The sequence below is a fragment of the Physeter macrocephalus genome, chromosome 19, assembly GCF_002837175.3.
Source record: "Physeter macrocephalus isolate SW-GA chromosome 19, ASM283717v5, whole genome shotgun sequence".
Taxonomy (NCBI): Eukaryota; Metazoa; Chordata; class Mammalia; order Artiodactyla; family Physeteridae; genus Physeter; species Physeter macrocephalus.
Window position 1 is genome coordinate 37103428 of NC_041232.1, and position 23275 is coordinate 37126702.

At 37.1% G+C, this 23275-nt stretch overlaps 1 protein-coding gene across 5 annotated transcripts in view; it reads left to right on the forward strand.

The window, feature by feature from the left end:
* The window catches only part of RBBP8 (RB binding protein 8, endonuclease), an 80590-nt gene that overhangs the window by 41392 nt on the left and 15923 nt on the right, over positions 1-23275 (forward strand). For all 5 annotated transcript variants that reach the window (XM_028479899.2, XM_028479900.2, XM_055080743.1 and 2 more), the window contains 8 exons: positions 6911-7086; positions 9011-9115; positions 12367-12449; positions 13959-14068; positions 15153-16032; positions 16115-16241; positions 17172-17260; positions 18184-18301. In XM_028479899.2, coding sequence (XP_028335700.1) covers positions 6911-7086; positions 9011-9115; positions 12367-12449; positions 13959-14068; positions 15153-16032; positions 16115-16241; positions 17172-17260; positions 18184-18301 — 1688 coding nt within the window. The remainder of the gene's footprint in view (positions 1-6910; positions 7087-9010; positions 9116-12366; positions 12450-13958; positions 14069-15152; positions 16033-16114; positions 16242-17171; positions 17261-18183; positions 18302-23275) is intronic.

Sequence of the window (23275 nt, forward strand, 5' to 3'; positions counted from 1 at the left end):
GTGGCCTCTCCCGTTGCGGAGCACAGGCTCCAGACGCACAGGCTCAGCAGCCACGGCTCACGGGCCCAGCCGCTCTGCGGCATGTGGGATCTTCCCGGACCGGGGCACGAACCCGTGTCCCCTGCATCAGCAGGTGGACTCTCAACCACTGTGCTACCAGGGAAGCCTGGAAGATTTTTAATCACAGTTTCAATGTCATTACTTGTGATTGGTCTGTTTATATTTTCTAATTCTTCCTGGTTCAGTCTTGGAAAATTGCACGTTTCCAATAATTTGTCCATTTCTTCATGGTTGTCCATTTTATTGGCATATAGTTTTTTGTAGTAATCTCTTATAATCCTTTGTATTTCTGCAGTGTCAGTTGTGATTTCTCCTTTTTCATTTCTAATTTGATTGATTTGTGTCCTCTCCCTTTTTTTCTTGATGAGTCTGGCTAAGGGTTTATCAAATTTGTTTATCTTCTCAAAGAACCAGCTTTTAGTTGTATTGATCTTTGCAATTGTTTTCTTTGTTTCCATTTCATTTATTTCTGCTCTGATCTTTTTTTTTTTTTTAATTAATTTATTTATTTTTGGCTGTGTTGGGTCTTCGTTGCTGCGCGCGGGCTTTCTCTAGTTGCGGCAAGCGGGGGCTACTCTTCATTGCGGTGCGCGGGCTTCTCACTGCAGTGGCTTCTCTTATTGTGGAGCACGGGCTCAAGGCGCACGGGCTTCAGTAGTTGCGGCACGCGGGCTCAGTAGTTGTGGCTCGTGGGCTCTAGAGCACAGGCTCAGTAGTTGTGGCACACGAGCTTAGTTGCTCCGTGACATGTGGGATCTTCTCAGACCCGGGAAACAAACCCGTGTCCCCTGCATTGGCAGGAGGACTCTCAAACACTGTGCCACCGGGGAAGCCCTCTGCTCTGATCCTTATGATTTCTTTCCTTCTACTGACTTTGGGTTTTCTTTGTTCTTCTTTCTCTAGTTGCTTTAGGTGTACACTTCATTTTTAAGAAACTGAATTCTAAATCACATCTGGTTCCAAAGTTTTCAGATAAGTGGTGGTTGACCTACATTAATTTATGTTCTGTGAATTAATTTAGCACATGTAGCTTATGGTATTTTGAACACATCAGCCCTGATATTTATGAATTCCAAAGATAAATAAGATAACTAGTCTGTAGAGGTTATACAGAATTAGATGGGTGAATGCCTCCAAAACCAAGGTTATAAAGTGAATTGTAACTAGATAATATCATTTGCTTGGTCAACTGTGAATTCTAATTTGTTCAGAATTAGTTTTAGTGTTCTCAAATTCACAGATTTTTCTGTTGAAGCTCATTGACACGTTAGAAAAGAAGTAAAAGCTGAAGTTTGTAATAACAGTGAAGATCAATCATATAGATGAGCTCAGGGCATGTATGTTTTATTTAGTACATGGCCTTAGAACAGTGTAGGAGATAATCTGTTGTGTCTTTCAGGTCTCTCCTGAAATTTAATATAGTTATTCTCATAAGCCAACTTCTTTTACAACTTGTTCTCCTCAAATTCCCTTTTGCTTTCAGTCAGAAAAAAAAAAAGAGCAAGTATTATCTTGCCTGAAATTTCCCTGAACTTTAGAAAAAGTATTATTTTATTTATACTTTTTCTTGTTAAATGCAGTAATTCTGACTCACCTAATCTGGGTTTGATGTTACAGATAGCTTCCTTTTTTGTTGTTGTTTTTGTTTTGTTTTGTTTGGCTGCATTGGGTCTTTGTTGCTGCATGTGGGCTTTCTCTAGTTGTGGCAAGCAGGGGCTACTCTTCATTGCGGTGTGTGGGCTTCTTATTGCGGTCTTCTCTTGTTGCAGAGCACGGGCTCTAGGCACGTAGGCTTCAGTAGTTGCAGCACGTGGGCTCAGTAGTTGCAGCACATGGGCTCAGTAGTAGGGGCGCATGGGCTTAGTTGCTCCACAGCATGTGGGATCTTCCCAGACCAGGGATCGAACCCACATCCCCTGCATTGGCAGGCGGATTCTTGACCATTGCACCACCGGGGAAGTACCACAGAGACCTTTTATGGTAGGACAGTTGTTTAGTGACACTATAGTAAGAAATTATTCAGAAAAAAATTTGCTGTTATAAAGTTCAAAATATATACTCAGCTGTACCAGTCACAGAAAGCAAGTAATTAAATAAGCTAAGTGTTGAGGTCATGACTTGTTTTGGGAAATGGATGAGCTGGATGTGAAAGTCAAAGGAGTCTTCTTTTTCATTTGTTTGTTTTTTAAAACCCAAGTCCTCTACAGTGAAAGCACAGAGTCCTAACCACTGGACTGCCAGGGAGTTCCCTCAGTGCCCTCTTTTAAATTGAATTCCTTGTATAACTTCTTTAACAAATAGCCATTTTTTGAATACCTCTTATACAGGTTCACTGTGTCCCAAGCCTATTTAATTTTAACGAGATGATACTGTTAAAAGTTCTAAGTTTGGGTAGAAATCACTGTACAGAGTGATATTCGTTGATTCTAATTTTTGCCTTCTGGAACCATCTGGAGCAACTTTACCCCCCACCCACGCCCCCACCTTCTATTTGATGGCCCTTTGTTTACATGAAGACAGGGTACGGGATCCTCCTGAGTCTTAATTGTAAATAGGTAAATATACAGAGTAGATATTCTCTTTTCATTAACTGTTCTTTGTGAGACATTACTTCAAGACTCTTCAAATTATCATTTCTCTTTAATGTTTCAGTTTGTCAATATTTTAATTAATCCAGTTGTCTTCTAGGTATAGTCTGACCAGTAGAGCAGTACTGCTCCCTCCATTTTTCTGTGTCCTTTTACTTAATGTGGTCAAAACATACATACATTACTGGTGGTTCTTTACCGGGTTTACTGCTAACTAGAACCTCTAAGTCAAAGTCTTCCCTATGGCTTTATAGTAGTTGTTATGGAAACCTTATATCAAAGGAGTCTTCACTGTAAGGTAAAGAGCACTATTGATTAAATACTAGTTTCTGGGCATTACATTACATTTTTACATATATTATTTCTTTCTCACCACTTTCCCACAAAAACGAAATAGGAAGGTACAGTACTGTATCCACTTTAATAGAGGCTCAGAAAGGTTAACTAACTTACCCAATGTGACTAGTAAATGTCAGATGCAGGATTTGAACCCAGGTCTACCTCAACTTCAGAGTTTTTAAACCCTTTGTATAGTTTTGTGCTAAAACAGCCTTAGACGGTTACCTGCGTGGTGTCACCCTGCGTAGGTGGATTCTCTCTCTTCTGACTCATTTCAGTGAGGCTTTTTATTTTGCATTTATCCTGTTCTATTTCATTTTGTTAGATTTGGCCCATTATTCCAACCTCTGGGGGTCTTTCATATGTTGATTTTTTTCCTACCATGTATTAGGTTAGCTTTTATTCTCAGCTTTGTGTCTTCCACAAATTCAATGAATATTCCATCAGCACCCTCATCAAAATCAGTAATAAACGTTGAACAAAACCTGCCTGAGGATGGAGCCCTGAGGCATACTTCCACAGGTTTCCTCATTGATATAATTCTTTGTCTGATGGTGTTCAGTCAGTTTGGAGTCTGTCTTTCTCTATTAGTACCGTTTGTATTTCTCCCTTTTGTTTACAGTGAGAAGATAACAAGAGAGTCACTGTCAGATGCCTTCCTGAGATCGAGATATGCAGTGGAGCATTCCTCAGAAAACTGGCTTAATAACCCTGTTTTTAAAAATTAGTCTTATTTGAATTATTCATATAATAAACTGGTTCCAAGAAAGCAGGGTATCAGACTCATTAGTGTATATTTCAGGGAACCCTCTTTTTTGAAAATCAGAATGTTTAAGTGAACCTGATAGCTGTAACTACTTCATTAAATTTAAATTATATTTTAACTGGAAGTGTAAGTTTTTAGAGGAGGAGAAAAGCTTGAATATTAAAAGCTTTTTTACAGACTCATTATGAAGGGAGACCCTGGATCCTTACAGCTCTTAGAAAAATGAACAACTAAAATTGTTTTGACAGGAATTTAAGGGGAGGCTCTCAGGCCGTTAGAAAGAAAAGTGGAAGGAGAAAGATGGCCAGTGTACATAATTAACCTAAAGCTGTGGCATAAAATTTTAACTTTTCTCAGAAAATCTCAGAATGAGACCTAATGCTTTAAAGAAGAAACTTGGTTAACACATAGAAAGTTGTTTTGTTTTGGTTTTCTTTTTCTTTTTCTTTTGTGACAAAGGACAAAGGAGGACAAAGCCAGTACTTGTTTACTTAGTTTGGACACCTCTAGTTAGAGCTGGTTTTGTGTGTGTGTATGTGTGTGTGTATGTGTGTGTGTTTGTATGTTTTTTCCTTTTGTGATCCCAGCTACTTCTAGATTGAGTCTGCCAGGAAATCAGTTTCTTCTAGTGACTCATTCATGTTTCAGGTTGAATTTTTATGACTAATAGGCAGGTAGCCTGTGATGTGATTAATTAAAGTGAGGTTAGATAGATTTCATACTCCATTAATTTGTAAGAGTTTCTCATATGACTTTAGTTTACTTTGTTTTTTCCAGAATAAGATGGTAGAATTGTAGGTAGAGATTAGATATTAGCTCTAAAGATTTTACTCAGTATAGAGTATAGGATTATAGACCACAAATAATATTGATATTATCTAGGAAATTAAAATACAAATCCATTAGGAAAAATTAATCTCTTTTAATTAAAATCTCTGTTGGTCATAATTTATAAAAATCTCATTATTCTTTGTTTGAAATATGTAGTATTACAAAATGGTATGAGTATATTAGAACAGACTGGTTTTGTCAAGTAAAGCCTAAGTGCCTGACAGACTGATAAAAATTGGTGGCAAATAAGGTCAATGATGGCTTGACATGGGAAAGGCATGTTTCCTTTCAAAGGAAAGTTGAGTTAAAGTGAATTAACTTTATTTTACTCAATACCCACAATTCAGTCCAAACCCAGTCTTTAGGTGCCTTCGGGCCTGAATTGAATTGGGCAAGAACATATGCCTAGATCAGCACAAATTAATTTTTCTAGTGAAATCTGGGAACCTTTCATATTCATTCAACAAATATTTATTGGGCATGTACCAAGTACCCACTATTGCAGACACTTGTGATGTATCAATGAACCAAAAAGATCCTTATCCTCTTAGAGCTTACTTTCTGGCTGGTGAGCAATAGACAAATCAATTATGTACTATGTTAGGAAGCAGTAACTGCTATGGATAAAGTAACAGCAGAATAACAAGGAACCGGAGTACTAGGGTGTGGGAAGGGGGTTGCAGTTTTAAATAGCATGTTCAAGGCAGGCATTGATGAGAAGGCAAACACTTGAAGAAGATGAGGTAGTTAGCCATGTGATATCTGGGGATGAGCATTCCAAGCAGATGGAACAGCTGGAGCAAAAAACATAAAGTAGGGGTGTGCCTGGTGTGTTTGAGGAGCCTCAGGGAAGTGAGGGTGGCTGGAGTAGAATGTAATATGAGAGGAGTCAGAGGTAATGGGGGAGGGGGATGATCAGATCAATCATTATAAGGAGTTTGGCTTGTGTTTTCAGTGAAGTGGGGAGATGTGGCAGGTTTTAATCAGAAGAGTGACATGATATAAGTTTTAATAAGACTATTCTGACTGATGCGTTGAGAGTACTGTAAGTGAGCGTGGATAGAAGCAGAAGTAGAAATTCAGAGTCCTACTTGTAGTCAGTCATCAGTCCCATGGTCTATACCAAGGATAACAGTGTTGTCCTGGGAGTCTGGCTGCCAGGGTTTAGATCCTGCTTCTGTTAAACGTCTTTATTTTATTTTATTTTTTATAAATTTATTTATTTATTTTTGGCTGCATTGGGTCTTCGTTGCTGTGGGTGGGCTTTCTCTAGTTGCGTTGAGCAAGGGCTGCTCTTCATTGTGGTGCACGGGCTTCTCATTGTGGTGGCTTCTCTTGTTCCAGAGCATGGGCTCTAGGCGCTTGAGCTTCAGTAGTTGTGGCTCGCGGGCTCTAGAGCACAGGCTCAGTAGTTGTGGTGCACGTGCTTAGTTGCTCTGCAGCATGTGGGATCTTCCCAGACCAGGGCTTGAACCCATGTCCCCTCCGTTGGCAGGTGGATTCTCAACCACTGCACCACCAGAGAAGCCCTTACTATTTTATTTTAGTAAGTGACTTAACCTCTTATCTGTATTTTCTGTTTGTAAAACGAGAGTAATGATAATACCTTATACTTAAACTGATACATGTAACGCTTTGAACAGTGCCTGCCAGTGTAAACCTGCAACAAATGTTGGTGTTACTAGTGTTAGTATTATTTATCACCCTGAATTTGTCATTTGCCAAGTCTTGTTGATTCTGCTGCCACAGTGTTTAACACTGGTCCCTTCCTTTCCATACCTATCTTCAGAATTCCAGTTCAAACCCAGAGAAGCTCCTGCCTGAACTATTACAGCCATTACTTCCTTTCTTTCTGTCCCAGTCAATCTTGCACAGGCTTGCTGCTAGATTGTCACATTACTTCCATTCTCTAAAACCTTAATTTCTTTCCTCTTGCTTTCTAAATTATGTGCGCACTTAGTCGAGGCTCTCCTTCATGTAGTTCCGGCTTGTCTTTCTCTAACACAAGTACACAGTACTGCCTGCCTTTACTCAAACTTGGAGGATCCTCTGCTGATTTTCTCTGCCATTTGAAATTCTTTTAATTTCACCTCAAGTACCACCAACTACACTTTCTACTTCACTTCTCACAGTAATATTCCACTTGGTACTCTAGTCATGTGAGTACTTCTCTAATCCTTGTATTTAGACTTGGAACATCAGATGCAAGGAATTATATCTCTTACAGCTTCATACCTGTGTTCTGCTGTCACTCATACCATATGCTAGATGTTTTGATAAATATTTATCAAACTAATTTTCATTCAGTTGTCTTATTTTCCTCTAGGAATGATCAACCACATCAAGCAACTGATCTTGAATCTGAGGAAGATGTTATTCCAGATTCACCAATAACAACCTTTTCATTTTCTGGCACTAACCGACTACGAAGGAAGGAGAACCTCCACGTCCGATACATAGAACAAACACATACTAAACTGGAGCACTCTGGGTGTGCACATGGTGAGGATTGGAGTTGTAGTTTAGTTACCTGGTTCTGTTAAAAAAAAAAAAGTATTCATCTATTGTTAGGAAGATAGTCATTTTTCAGGTAACTTATGTTACAACTGTAAGTTTAACTTCCATTAGTGAAGTGACTGTGAAGGCATCTACTGCCCATATTATGTATAGACGTGTGTTGCTCATCTGAATATGTAAACACTCAGCATTTTACAAAGGTAGTGAATAGTTTTTTTCCTTTTTTCTTTTTATTTAAAAACTATTCCTATGTGTATATATCTGAGTGGGATACATGGAAGGAGGAGATATCCTAACATTAAGTTCCACCTACTGTGTGCTGGTTATTTGGCCTATTTGAATACATTATTACTGTGTTTTAATCCTCATGACAGGTTTGAGGTAGCTACTAGCACCTTCGTTTTATAGATGAGGAAAGATTTGCTCTTTAGAGGGGTTAAGTAACCTGTCAAGTAGATGAGTCAAAATTGAAATATAGATCTTCCTGGCTCTAAACTTTTGTACTTTCCAAGTCTTATCCACAGCTACTCCCACCAATGCTTTAACTAGCTATTTTTATTTTTTATAATATGTAGCACTTGGTGGTAAATCAAGAAATGGCTTTATAATATATCTACTTCGTGCTTGTCAATGGCATATTTCTAATTCCAAGCCAGTTTACCATTTCTGCTAAATGCTTTGGAACTACCTTTTCATGTAGTCCTGAAATTTATCCTGTGACGTGATACAGTGCTTATTCCTTTTAATATTAATCTAAAAGTAAATATTTTTAAAACTTTCATCTTAACCTAAACTGTTTGTAACAAGGAAAGCACTTGAGGGGAAGGAGTATACACAGTCTTAGAGATATTTTTCTAATGCAAATAAATTGTTGACAGTAGCTATGCCTTTTAAAGAAACAGTAGATCTTAATCTTTGATACTGGAAAATTGACACAGTTTTCCCCCATTTTATATGAGCTTGCATCACCATCTAGTGGAAAACAAAAGAATTGTTAAAAATCTTACACGTAATTAGGAGCTAAATTAAAATGTAAGATCATGGATTTAGAATGAACATTTGTGGGCCTTTCAGTCTGGTATCAGAACATGAATCACTACAGATAAGCATCGGCATAATTTAGATCATGTTTAAATCCATCTGAAAGAATATCCAGAAAAACAAATCACAGCAATTTCCTTTTTTAGGAAAAGTCATCTTTGTATCTAGTAAAATGCTCTTGGTTTATTTCTTCATTGTATGCGAATAACCTGTAACTATTTAAAACTTTGTCAGTTTTAATCTTGTTCTGATCATTTTTACTTGGAATATGAAATTCTGCTTTTAAAATATGCTTTTGAGCCATGCAAATTATGTTAAAACTAATTTAATGACTAGTTACTCCTTTTCTCTTTCTAACCATCCATGCTTGTTTATTTTTACATGTATACTGCTTTTTAATGATAATTTCTAGTTATAATTAGTAAAAGTCTATTTCCCTTTACTTTGTCCTTCTTTTGGTTTTCTTTGAATTAAACCCTTATACAGTGGAATGATTTCTGATAAAGCATGTTTCAGCTTTCCTTCCAGAAAATGAAAACTCTAAAACAAAGATTGAAAAAGCTGTATGATGCAATATTCATTTCAAATGAACCTACTGATTTGCAATGATACACAAGGAAAAGATACATTAAAGTATTACAACTCTAGAAGGCTTAGGTCAGAAGAATTTATCTGTTCCAGTCCTCTCTACCCCACTGTCCTAACTTCCAGCTTTGTTTCTCAGTGAAACTAAAGGAATAACCTTTTTAGAATATTAAAGTTACGTCAATAAAATACACTTCTAGTGCATTTAAAGATAGATTTGTATTTGCTTATCATTTTTCATGATTGTTTGTTTATATGTAATCTCTCTTCTTTTTTCCCTTAGAATTGAGAAAAGTACCAAAGTCTTCAACTCATCCACAACATAAACATAATGAACGTGAAATTCTAGTGGCTGACACTTGTGATCAGAGTCAAGCTCCAGTGGCTAGTAAGCAAGATACTGAGATTACTTTATAAGTTTAAAATTGGTGGACAAGAGTGACCGTCTGAATTAGACAACATTTTAAAATATTTTCCATAAAATTTTGTTTGTATTATTTGCTGTTTAGCAGTCTTTTTCATATTGGAAAGTAATGTTATCCTGTTATTAATTCATATTAATATCCCTATCCACATTAATTACAATTGCTAGTAATTTTAAGTAAATGAGGCTCTACTGTGGTTTACTCATTCATTCAACAAATATTTGGATGAGATCGCCAAGCAAGTGAGTGAAGATGGGAAAGAGAAGAAGTTCCAGTACTTAGCCCTGAGGCACTCCATTATGTAAAGGAGTGATTCTCAGCTATTTTTTATTATCACTCCCACCTGGCCTTTTTAGACTCCCACCCCCCCCCCCCATCACTTCCCCCATGGGATTTTAATACTGTAGATATACTGTATTGAGTGTATGTTTATCTGTGTCTCATACATAAAAAGATTTTTTTGCCCCCCAAGAACCATTTTCACCTCCTCGGAGGCAGTATTGCAGCTGTTGGGATGGTGATTTAGAGATTGTGAAAATGAAGACCAACCAAGTAGCCAGAGAAGGAGCTGCAAGTGAGATAGGAGAACCAAGATAAAGTGGCGTCCTTTAAACCAAAAGAGAAAGGAGGGAGTGGTCACTGTGGAGAACAGTGCTGATAGGTCGCAGAAGATGAAGACTGAGTATTGACCGTTGGATTTGGTCCCCTGAGGATCATTGAGTGTTTAACTCTTAATGAGAATTGTTAAAGTGTAGGGGTGATCAACTAGACTATCATGTTCAAGAGAACGGGAAGGAGCACTTGTGAACAAGTCCTTCAGGGCCTTTTTGTGGTGAAGGGGGAAGGGAGAATGGACAGTGGCTAAAGAGAAACATGGGTCCAGGGAGGTTTTTAAAAGATGGACTATTATAGCATATTCAGCATGTTTTTATGCTGATGGAATGATCTTGTAAGGAGAGAAATGAGTAATTCTGGAGAAAGAGGGAACAATTGCTAGATCCTTGAAAAAGTGAGAGGAGATGAAATGCAGAGCAAAACTGGGAGGACTGGCCATGGTTAATCACTTACTCATTTTATATTAGTACAGAGCCTATACTCTGAAAGCTACTAATCATTTTATATTAGTGTATGTATGTTTGTGTGCATGTGTATAGACAGACTGTCAGGCAAAGGCTGCAGGGGATGTTAGACTGTGTCAGAACCTTGCTTCTTAGCACTCGGGAGACCATTTTCTTCTGCTGCTGCTGCCGCTAGGACTTTACTCCATCAGTTTTTCTCTTATCCTGTATCTCCAGTTTCTCTGCAGGTTCTTTCTTTTCAACATAAACATACATGTTATCTTTTGTCTTTTAAAATAACCCCCTCTTAATTGTCTCCACTCTGAGCTAGAGCTTCTCTTCAAAGCTGAAAAAGCAGTCTGTGCTCAATTTCTCCGTTCTGTCAACTCCCATTCACTCCAGGAAGAAAAAAGGGTGCAGGGGAAGGGAGGAAGGAGGGTGGAAAAGAGGGAGAGGAAGTGGGGGAGAAAAGGGGACACATCCTCACACTCTCTTCTCTCACTCATTACATTGGAACTGCTTGGCAGTAGTCATCAGAGACCTCCTGGTTGTTAAATCGAGTGAATGCTTACCAGTCTTTATCTTACTTGACCTTTCTATGACATTTGACATTCCACACACTCTTTCTTGAAGTGCTGCCACTCTCCTGATTCTCTTATTGTTCATTTTTCACCTTCCATTACTGGCTATTCTTTCTCCATCTGTCTTTTAAATGTCACTGTCCCCAATATATATGATCCTTGGCCTATTCTTCTCTCATTATCTGTTTCTGGAGGAATTTCACTTAGAGTTATTATTCTTCTACCACCTATATGATAATAAATTCCAAATCTATCTCTTTCCAAGACTTTTCTCTTGAATTCCAAACTGATGTATCTGGCTGCTATTGAACAGCTATACCTGGATATCCTTCCACTTGAGCATGTCCGAAGTGAAACTTTCATGTCAAACCTGCTCATCCTTTTATTTACAGTCTCAGTGAATGACAGTTTAGTCTCCAAGTCTTATTAATTGCACCTCCTACACATCTGTCATGCACATTCTTCTGCACCCACATTATACTAGTTTGGGCCATCAGCATCTCTCATGAGACTCTTTTAGTAATCTAATTAGTCCCTTTGCCTATTAGTGAGTGCTTCTTGTTCTGTCAGCCTGTCTGAATTACCTTTTTAGCCCAAATATTGCATCTGTCCTCCATTAAAAAACCCTTGGATATCTCTTCATTGCCTACAGGATAAATTTTAAATTCTTTAGCATAATCTGATCCCTTATCAACCTGTCTGCACTCATGTCCTAACTACCGTTTTACCTTTTGCACTTTGATTTCCAGCAGTTGAACCACATGTAGTTGCCTGAACATGCAGTTTTGTTTCACGTATTGCACCTTCCATATACCTAGAATCCTCTCTGCCCCCAGCCCAGTTTAATTCCTTTTTCTCTCAAGGGTCAGCTTAGTCATCACTTGGTGAGCTTTCCTTGTTTTCTCAAGGCAGATATAGGAGTCCTTGCTCTGTGTTTAAATCACCCCTTTTATGTACCTTTAATGTTTATCACATTTTATTGCAATTTTCTTTTTACCTTTCAACTATAGCAGCCCATAAGCTCCTTGAGGACAACAACCTTTTCTTTTCGTAGCACAATGCCTGAAACATAGTATGTGCTACATAAATACTTGTTGACTTATTGAAACTCTGTATACATAAAACTTTATAAAATATTTGAACACAGGTGAATTCTGTATAAATATGTGTTAGCTTAAAACTTGAAAATTATGCAGTGCTGAAAATCTCTGCACTGTGAGAGTTTTCATGAAGTGAAACTCTCATGAAAGAGTGTTCTCATGAAAGGTTACTATATAAATATGGTTTGATACTCATTCTGTGTATCACAAGAACTCCATAATAATCTACCTGTTAACATTTAGTTCATTTAGGAAAAATAGAAAACCTAGCTGAAAAAGTTTGGCAAGCGTAGATGCTAGATACCTGCAACTTATTGCAATTTATAGTAGATATTTTGGACTTTACATAGAATTTTAAAAATTGTTCAGTGCCATTTTGTAAAGTGGTACTTTGAGCTTTTTCTTTCCTTTTACGTATTTTTTCATAAGTCTGGTTTCTACAATTGTATAATTTGTTTTTTCTTTTTTAACTTAGATACACATGGAAAAAGCAGTTATCCTGATAATTTAGCTACAGTTGTTGCTGAAACACTTGGACTTAGTGTTCAAGATGAGTCTGTAAGTAATTGTTTACTTTGGTGATAATATGAATTAATTAGTGTCTTTTGAGGTCAGTTTTTAGAGAATTGAGCAAGCGAAAAATTAGTTTATCCAAAGATTATTGGATAAAGGCCTAGAACAAAAATTGATGTGACTAGAAAGGCCCATTTATATTATTCACCCCAGGCAGTCGCAGAAATCTAGAATCTTTAGAATTCTTGGGATATATAGGTTGTGGGTTGAATCAAAATTTATATGGCTTAGAGGATTAGCAACCCTCTTCCCTATCCCCCTCTCCTCCCTACCCTGTTCCAACTAAGAGAAGACTTTAAGAGAAGTCTTAAACCTTTAGGTTGATTTCAGAATTTATTGGATCTTCTCAGCATCCTTTAAACCAGGCTTTGATTTGGAAGACAGTCTGAATTCTTGGGTCTACTATAGATGCTTTAATTCATCTTTGTCTTTATAAATGCCAATCCAATTAGACCAGATCTTTAGGGATTGAGTCAGAAATTGACCCCATGATTTTCTTTTCATTATTTTAGTTCTTCCTTCCATCAGACACATTTACTTTTTTTCTTAATTGATCCCTAAAAAATGGAAACCTTGAATTCTTCAATCTTAGGGAAGTTTCATTTTGGTACAGCTTTAAAACTATTCTTTTGCTGTAGTCAGTAAGTGTATATATTGAATATATATGTAATATATGTAAATGTATATTCAAACCATTGAATTGGTTTTTCACTGCATTTGAATTTTTTTTTTTTTTTTGGTCCTTTCTAGTTTTAAATCTCTCTTCAAGTGATGGTGGGTAGTTTTTACCCTTTGAACTTTAAATGTTTTAATGGTTTTTAATTCCATCCTGCCCATAAACCTGGCAAGTCAGTAGTTTAGACACCAAATCTAGTAAGGGAACTGATCTCTAAAGACCTGCGGCTCGAAGTGTGATCCACAGGCCGACAGCATCTGCATCCTTGGAAGTTTGTTAGAGATAGAAAATCTCAAACCTAACCCCAGACCTACTGAAAGAGAACTTATATTTTCACAAGATCCTCAGTTGATTTGTATGCATGTTAAAGTTCGGGAAGCACGGCTCTCTAAAGGATCCTTTTAAATTTGTCTCCTATAAGTATAATCAGTCATCTCTCTTCCCTTCCTCTAATCTTAACTAATCTTGTTTTTTGGAATTGGCAACCACCAGTCTGCTTTCTGTCCTTATGAATTTACCTATTCTGGATAATTCATATATAAATGGGATCATATATGTGGCTTTTGAGTCTGACATCTTTCACTTAGCCTCATCCACATCATAACGTGTATCAGTATTTCATTCCTTTTTAAGAATAAATAATCTTGGGACTACTCTGGCAGTCCAGTGGTTAAGACTCCACACTTCCACTGCAGGGGGCATGGGTTTGATCCCTGGTCAGGGAACTAAGATCCCACATGCTGCGTGGCACGGCCAAAAAAAAAAAAAAAAGAGAATTAATAATCTTCCATTGTATTTATGTACTTTTATTATTGAAGGAATCTCGAGGTCCTATGAGCCCTCTTGGTGATGAGCTCTACCACTGTCTGGAAGGAGATCACAAAAAACCTTTTGAGGAATCTAGAAGAAATAGTGAAGATAGTTTAAGGTAATTTGGGACACTTTGGTAAAAACTTATAAACTGTCGATGAAATTCCATTACAGTGAGTTCCATATATTTAAACTATTTCTCCCTCAGCTTGTTATTCTGGTTGTATTAATTTTTACTTAAAAAAATATTTTCCCCAGTTTATGACCAATTGAGGGCTTTTTGTGTTAATGTAGAGAGATGGGTATTACTTTTAGGTTCTTTCTGTACTTCTATCAAGGAGAACTTAAGAGGTCCCAGCCTTATCTCCTTTAAAGATCCAATCATCCCTTCTGGGTTTGTATTTTCAAAAACTGGACATTTTATGAAATCCATTATTAGTTCAGATGAGCTTCCAAGATTGGGATACATCTTGTTTTTACTAATTTCAGAACATCCATTAACTAACAGTACCTATATTTATGTAGCACTTTGCTTTTTAAAAGAGCTTTCAGTATTAGATACATATTTCACATTTAATTTGTCATCATAGTAACTCATTAAAGTAGGTTTTATTACCCCCATTTTTTACAGTCAACAAAAATGCAGCTTCACAAAGGTTAAATGTCTTTTTAAGACTACACAACTATTAAGTATGAGAGTCAGAGCTCTTAACCATTCCACGTCTTCAGACTTAACCCTAATGCTCTTTCTACTGCCACAGCTGTCTCCTCTGCTACAGGCAGGCTGGGTCTTGAGTTATGTTCAATTCTGTAGTATAAGAATTTTGTTTCTTGGAGTTACTCATGATAAGATTTCGTAACAGCAAAAGAATTTGGGTCCCCAGTGGGATTTACTAAAATATGATTTTCTTATATAGTGAATTTATTTAAGTTACTTAGGAAAAATATTTATAGATAGGAATATCATTGTATTGAGATAGGTTTGCTGTATCATTTCCCTCTGCTTTTTGTCAGCCAAATAAGGAGAAGCCAGCAACTATATTGTATCTTAAATTTTGGTTAATGGTCTGCGTCTAAGATGTGGATAAGACCTTACTATTAATAATTCTGTATTAGCAAAAGTTTTCTCATTATGCTTGTCTTTTAATTTTTACTCTATTTCTTTAATAGGAAAAAAGCTTTACCACTCTTTACTTTTTTAGATTTTCAGATTCTAATTCAAAGACTCCTCAAGAAGAATTGACTACTCGGGTATCATCTCCTGTATTTGGAGCTACCTCTAATGTGAAAAGTAGTTTAGGTTTGAATACAAGTTTGTCCCCTTCTCTTTTAGAGACTGGGAAAAAAAACCTTCTGAAAACAATGCCTTTCAGCAACACTTCTAATTCTAGATCAGAGAAACCAAGATCAAAATCGGAAGATGGTGCCCCTTTCACACATCATAATATTGGGGCTGAAGTGAAGAAGATCACTAACCAGTCATCTTCTAATAAGCAGATGCTTATAAATAAAAATACAAGTGAACAGGATAGTACTGATCACATTAAAGATACTGTTACTGATAAAGATAAACATGTGGTACCCCTGAAATCACTGGGAGGCCGAACCAAACGGAAGAAAATCGAGGAAGAACGTGTAGATGAAGTATGCTGCCCCCAAGCCTCCTTTGATAAAGAAAATGCTTTTCCTTTTCCACCGGATAGTCATTCTTACATGAATGGAGACTATGTGATGGATAAACCTCTGGATCTGTCTGATCGATTTTCAGCTATTCAGCATCAAGAGAAAAGCCAAGGAAGTGAGAACTCTAAAATCGGATTTAGGCAAGTGACTCTCTATGAGGTTTTGAAGCCTGTTCCAAAGGGCTCTTCCTCAAGCCGTAAGGCCTTGAGTGGTAGCTGTGGGTTAACCAGAGATTCCCCAGAAGAGCCCAGCAGTTTACAGGAGTCCCTCCTCCAGTCCTTGAGTAAATCTCCGGATAATAAAACACTGTTACAAATAAAGGAAGAAAATTCTATCTTTAAAATCCCTCTACGTCCACGTGAAAGTTTGGAGACAGAGAATCTTTTTGATGACATGAAGGTTTGTGTTAAATGTTCAAGGATTTTGATTAAAATGGTTTTTTGTGATTTCTCCTAGATGCTAATAATTCTTTCTGTTTTAGGGTGCTGGTTCTCGTGAGCCTATAAAAATAAAAACCAGGTCAGCCCATGGAGCATGTGAACTTGCATCAGTTCTTCAGTTAAATCCATGTAGAATTGCTAAAACAAAGCCTCTACAAAACAACCAAGGTATGTACACTATAAATAGCATTTCTACTCTTTTTTAATGACTTTAAATTGAGTATTGTAATATATTATGTACATTCTTTGGATAGACTGAGTTATTTTCAGAAAAAGTATCTTATCCCTGTGTGTTTCTGTGTTTATAGCACAATTCTTGTTGGTTTCACTTTACATGTGATTTTCCTGCTCGTCTGCTTTTTGAAAAAATAAATTGACATCTTTAATACCTACTTTTATAGGTGATTTTATAGATTTACCTGTTCTATGTAGTTCTTATTTTCTTTACAAAAAGAAAGCTTTAAAAAATTTAAACTATACAGATTTTTAAAATATAAAAAGTAGAAATTTATCTTCCAAATCTTGTTCCTCACCCCATAGATAGCCTGTCCTTTTCTTTGCATTTACATGTATATCTGTAAACATTTGCATATGCTAACTCTGTGTTTAACCTTTTGAGGAACTATCTAACTTTCTTCCAAAGGAGCTACAACGTTTTACATTCCCACCAGCAGCGTGTGAGGGTTCCAATTTCTTCACATTTTGAGGGTTCCAATTTCTCCACATTCTCACCAACACTTGTTACTGTCTTTCTTTTTGATCCTAGCCATCCTGTGGCTGTGAAGTTATATCTCAGTTTTGGTTTTGATTTGCCTTTCGCTGATGGCTAATGATGTTGCGCATCTTTTCATGTACTTATTGGCCAGTTGTATATCTTCTTTGAAAGACTGTCTATTCAGGTCCTTTGCTTATTCGTAATTGGAGTAATTGTCTTATTATTGAGTTGTGACAGTTCTTTATATATCCTAGGTACAAGTCCTTTATCAGACATATGATTTGCAAAACATTTCTCTCATTCTGTGGGTCCCATAATGTTTTAAAGTGATGAGAATTTTAAAAATTTGTTTTTATTTGTGCATTTTTTTCTCCTTATCTAAGATGTATCCTTTGAAAACATCCAGTGGAGTATAGATCCAGGAGCAGACCTTTCTCAGTATAAAATGGATATTACTGTAGTAGATACAAAGGTAAGTTAGAAAATAGAACCAAAGCCCATGTGGTTATTCTAGTGTATTGTTAGTCACCCTGCTGTCCTGACTCACTCTGTGACCTTGAGGTAATCACATACCTCTTACAGCCTTCATGTATTTATTCAGAAAACTATGAAATAATAACACTTATTATGCCAACATGATGGTATTTTTGGAAGTGTAATAATAATAATAATAATACTTTCTGACTTTAGAGAACTTTGCTGAAAAATATAGTTTTAAAATAATGTAAAATGCTAATTACATATTTTAAATAGTTATATTTTTTATCAAAATAATCTGTCATATGCCTTGATTAACTTAAAATAATCTACCTTCAAGAAAAAAATTTCATTTTTCCCAGTTGGCTAATTTTTTTAAATACTGTGTATTTTTTCATTAAAATTCATAGCAGAAATAAATTTTTTGGTTTGTATTTAGGTTCTTCATAGTTTGAGAAGTTCTCTTTCACTTGGTAGCATATTAATAAAGTATTTAACAGTTTGCTAGAGTAATAAATATCCATTAAGAAATCAAATTTGACTTGTGAACTTTTGTTCTTAGTGTACATTGATGTTCATTTCTGTGAAGCAGATTAGGGAAGAAAGGAAGCTCCAGAGATCGTGGTAATGCATAGTTCTCTCATGCTTGGCAGCAGTCCTTTTCCTAGGCTTGAGAGACGATGCTTGTATATCAAAGCTGAAAATGGTTTACAGGCATTTAAACCTAAATGTATCTATATTCCTAAAGGGTAAAGGTAAATATTACTTAATGCTACTGAAATGTAAGTGTACACTTAAAAAATGATTAAAATGGTAACATTGATGTTATGTATATTTTACCCCATCCCCCCAAAAAAGTAAATATTAGGACGTAAAGGAATAATTGTTAAAATTTTGAATTTTTAAATATTTATTCAGGATGGCAGTCAGTCAAGATTAGCAGGAGGAGAGACAGTGGACATGGACTGTACATTGGTTAGTGAAACTATGCTTTTAAAAATGAAGAATCAAGAGCAGAAGGGAGAAAAAAGTCCAAGTAAGATTTGATTTTTTTTTAATTTTAATACAAATGTGGAGGGAAGTTTATAGACATACCATTGCACTGATAAGTATAAGTGACCTCTTCACCATAAACTAGTTTTTTTTCCCCCTGTTCTCATAATACTAGATTTCTCTTTAGTAAAGCTTAGTGTCAATATTTCAGGAAAAAAATCTTTAGTAAAAATAATTTTTATTTCCAAAAGAATTCAAGTTGTTTCCAGGGGTCAGCAAACTACAGCCAGCTGCCAGTTTTGTAAGTAAAGTTTTACTGGAACGCAGCCTCACTCACTTGTTTGTTTATTGCCTATGGCTGCTTGTTGAACACAGCAGCAGAGCTCAGTAGTTTCTGCAGAGACCTTATGGGCCCACAGCCCTAAAATATTTACTGTCTGACCCTTTAAGAAAAAGTTTCCTGATCCCTGGTTTAGATAATTTTTTTTATAAAAGGTGTAAAGGGAATCTTCAGAGTCCTGTTTTAGAAATATTATCTTCCAAAGCAATTTGATAAGGAAAAAAAGGGAGGATTCCACTGAGAAGTATTAGTATAGATTTGCAAATTAGCAGTAAACTAAGAATGATAGTGTATATGATGAGTGACTCTGCAATATTCTACTTCTACAGAAAAGGAGATTTGGCAAAACTAGGAGTCTACAGCCCTTTGTAGTGAGAAAGTGTTAATTCTTCATCTAAAGCCTTGATTTTCTGAAAGAGGTGGGAACAATGGAAGGATTTCATTTGGCACCACCTTAGCAACATTCCTAACTTCAGAGGCATATGACATGAGATCAGCTAGACTGGGAATAGTTGTCATTCATCATCACCCTTACGTGTTAAAGAGTTAGGACCTGCCACGTGAGGATGCAGGGCTAAAAGCAGAGGCCTTTTCCAATGATCATCTCTTAGAAATTGAGGACAGTCAGACTGTGTGTGCATTTCCTATCTTCTGCTGAGTATTCTCTAGTCTACCTCCTTAGGGCCCAGTAGTAAAACAACCAGTCTTACCCTTGCTTCTTAAGAAACACCTTGGCTCTTGCTGCCCCAAATGCAGTAAGTGAGAGAAAATTTTAATAGCCTTTGCCTTAATTCTTTGTTCTTGAGTAATAATATCCATACAATCAAGTACCTAGCTGCCTACGTTGAGAGGACAGTACCTATTAAAAGTAAACCTTAGGGCTTCCCTGGTGGCGCAGTGGTTGAGAGTCCGCCTGTCGATGCAGGGGACATGGGTTCGTGCCCCGGTCTGGGAAGATCCCACATGCCGTGGAGCAGCTAGGCCCGTGAGCCATGGCCGCTGAGCCTGCGTGTCCGGAGCCTGTGCTCTGCAAGGGGAGAGGCCACAACAGTGAGAGGCCCGCGTACCACAAAAAAAAAAAAAAAAAAAAAAAAAGAAAAGAAAACCTTAACCAGGTGTCCGCTCCTCTGGTGAGAAGGAGCTGGAAGACACTCTCCTCAGCTCCTTGCCTGGGTGGACAAGTTAGGCTCTAGGGCTGGCAGAAATCCTCTTTTGAAGGTCCCACTGAGTTCCCCAGCCAGAGTGCTGCAGCTGAGCAGCTGCTTGGGACTACTGCTCGGGCGCTGCAGAAAGCCTTTTTGGAATCTGACATGTTATCACTTTGGGACCATTGGCCAGCCACTCCTGACTTGGCCACATGAAGGCTCAGACTGTCCCAGTCTCTGAACTGAAGAGAACCAACACTATTAGCATATATCTCACCACCATGAATGCAAGGTATTTCAATGAAGAGTATCAGGAGGACATCTACAAATCCCAGACAGGCATGTGCAAGTTCTGAGGAATGGTGGAATAACCCAATGTATCTGGGTGACCTTTGGAGACAGCTGTGACAGAGCTACAACAGGGCAGTGGCTGAGACCCAACTCATGGCCCACCTTCTCCTGCCATGTGGCTGACAGGGTCTTGGTGCTCTAGGGAATCCCCATAAGGTTAACAGCTGATCTTTCAGCAGAAACTCTGCAAGCCAGAAGGGTGCTGCAGGACATACTTAAAGAGATGAGAGGACAAAACCTACAACCAAGATTACTCTATCCAGCAAGGATATCATTTGGATTTGACAGAGAAATTAAAGCCCTTACAGACAAGCAAAAGCTAATTCAGCACCACCACACCAGCTTTACAACAAATGCTAAAGGAACTTCTCTAGGCAGGAAACACAAGAGAAGGAAAAGACCACAAATAGCAAACCCAAGATCAAGAGATCAATCCAAGAAAAAGATATAACAATTGTAAATATTTATGCACCCAACATAGGAGCACCTAAATACATAAGGCAAATGCTAACAGCCATAAAAGGGGAAATCAACAGTAACAAAATAATAGTAGGGGGCGTTTAACACCCCACTTTCACCAATGGACAGATCATCCAATGGAAAATAAATAAGGACATACAAGCTTTAAATGACACGTTAAATAAACAAAATGGACTTCATTGATATTTCTAGGATATTCCATCCAAAACCAGCAGAATACACTTTTTTCTCAAGTGCTCACGGAACATTCTCCAGGATACATCATATCTTCGGTCATAAATCAAGGCTTGCTAAATTTAAGAAAATTGAAATTGTATCAAGTATCTTTTCTGACCACAACGCTATAAGACTAGATATAAATTACAGGAAAAAAAACTGTAAAAAATACAAACACATGGAGGCCAAACAGTACACTACTAAATAACCAAGAGATCAGTGAAGAAATCAAAGAGGAAATAAAAAAATACCTAGAAACAAATGACAATGAAAACATGACGACCCAAAACCTATGGGACGCAGCAAAAGCAGTTCTAAGAGGGAAGTTGATAGCAATACAATCCTACCTCAAGAAACAAGAAAAATCTCAAATAAACAACCTAACCTTACACCTAAAGCAATTAGAGAAAGAAGAACAAAAAAACCCAAAGTTAGCAGAAGGAAAGAAATCATAAAGAAAGGATCAGAAATAAAAAGGAAATGAAGGAAATGACAGCAAAGATCAATAAAATTAAAGATGGTTCTCTGAGAAGATAAACAAAATTGATAAACATTTAGCCAGACTCATCAAGAAAAAAAAGGGAAAAGACTCTAAGCAATAGAATTAGAAATGAAAAAGGAGAAGTAACAACTGTCACTGCAGAAATACAGAGGATCATGGGAGATTACTGCAAGCACCTATATGCCAATAAAGTGGACAACCTGGAAGAAATGGACAGATTCTTAGAAAAGCACAACCTTCCGAGACTGAACCAGGAAGCAATAGAAAATATAAACAGACGAGTCACAAGCACTGAAATTGAAACTGTGATTAAAAATCTTCCAACAAACAAAAGCCCAGGACCCGATGGCTTCACAGGTGAATTTCATCAAATATTTAGAGAAGAGCTAACATCTATCCTTCTCAAACTCTTCCAAAATATAGCAGTGGGAGGAACACTCCCAAATTCATTCTGTGAGGCCACCATCACCCTGATACCAAAACCAGACAGATCACAAAAAAAAGAATACAGGCTGATATCACTGCTGAACATAGATGCAAAAATCCTCAACAAAATACTAGCAAACAGAATCCAACAGCACATTAAAAGGATCATACACCATGATCAAGTGGGGTTTATCCCAGGAATGCAAGGATTCTTCAATATACAGAAATCAATCAATGTGATACACCATAGTAACAAATTGAAGACTAAAAACCATATGATCATCTCAATAGATGCAGAAAAAGCTTTTGACAAAATTCAACACCCATTTATGATAAAAACCCTCCAGAAAGTAGGCAGAGAGGGAACTTACCTCAACATAATAAAGACCATATATGACAAACCCACAGCCAACATCATTCTCAATGGTGAAAAACTGAAACCATTTCCACTAAGATCAGGAATAAAACAAGGTTGTCCACTCTCACCATTATTCAACATAGCTTTGGAAGTTTTAGCCACAGCAGTCAGAGAAGAAAAAGAAATAAAAGGAATCCAAATCAGAAAAGAAGAAGTAAAACTGTCACTGTTTGCAGATGACATGATGCTATACATAGAGAATCCTAAAGATGCTACCAGAAAACTACTAGAGCTAATCAATGAATTTGGTAAAGTAGCAGGATACAGAATCAATGCACAGAAATCTCTTGCATTCCTATACACTAACAATGAAGAATCTGAAAGAGAAATTAAGGAAACACTCCCATTTACCAGTGCAACAAAAAGAAGAGGAGACAAAAGACCTGTATGCAGAAAACTTATAAGACACTGATAAAAGATTAAAGACAATACAGACGGAGAGATATGCCATGTTCTTGTATTGGAAGAATCAACATTGTGAAAATGACTATACTAACCAAAGCAATCTACAGATTCAGTGCAATCCCTGTCAAACTACCAATGACATTGTTCACAGAACTAGAACAAAAAATTTCACAATTTGTATGGAAACAACAAAAGACCCCGAATAGCCAAAACAATCTTGAGAAAGAAAAACGGAGCTGGAGGAATCAGGCTCCCTGACTTCAGACTATACTACAAAACTACAGTAATCAAGACGATATGGTACTGGCACAAAAACAGAAATATAGATCAGTGGAACGGGATAGAAAGCCCAGAGATAAACCCATGCACATATGATCACCTTATCTTTGATATAGGAGGCAAGAGTATACAATGGAGAAAAAACAGCCTCTTCAATAAGTGGTGCTGGGGAAACTGGACAGCTACATGTAAAAGAATGAAATTAGAACACTCCCTAACACCATACACAGAAATAAACTCAAAATGGATTAAAGACCTAAATGTAAGGCCAGGTACTATAAAACTCTTACAGGAAATCATAGGCAGAACACTCTACGATATAAATCACAGCAAGATCCTTTTTGACCCACCTCCTAGAGAAAGGGAAATAAAAACAAAAATAAACAAATGGGACCTAATGAAACTTAAAAGCTTTTGCACAGCAAAGGAAATCATAAACAAGATGAAAAGACAAC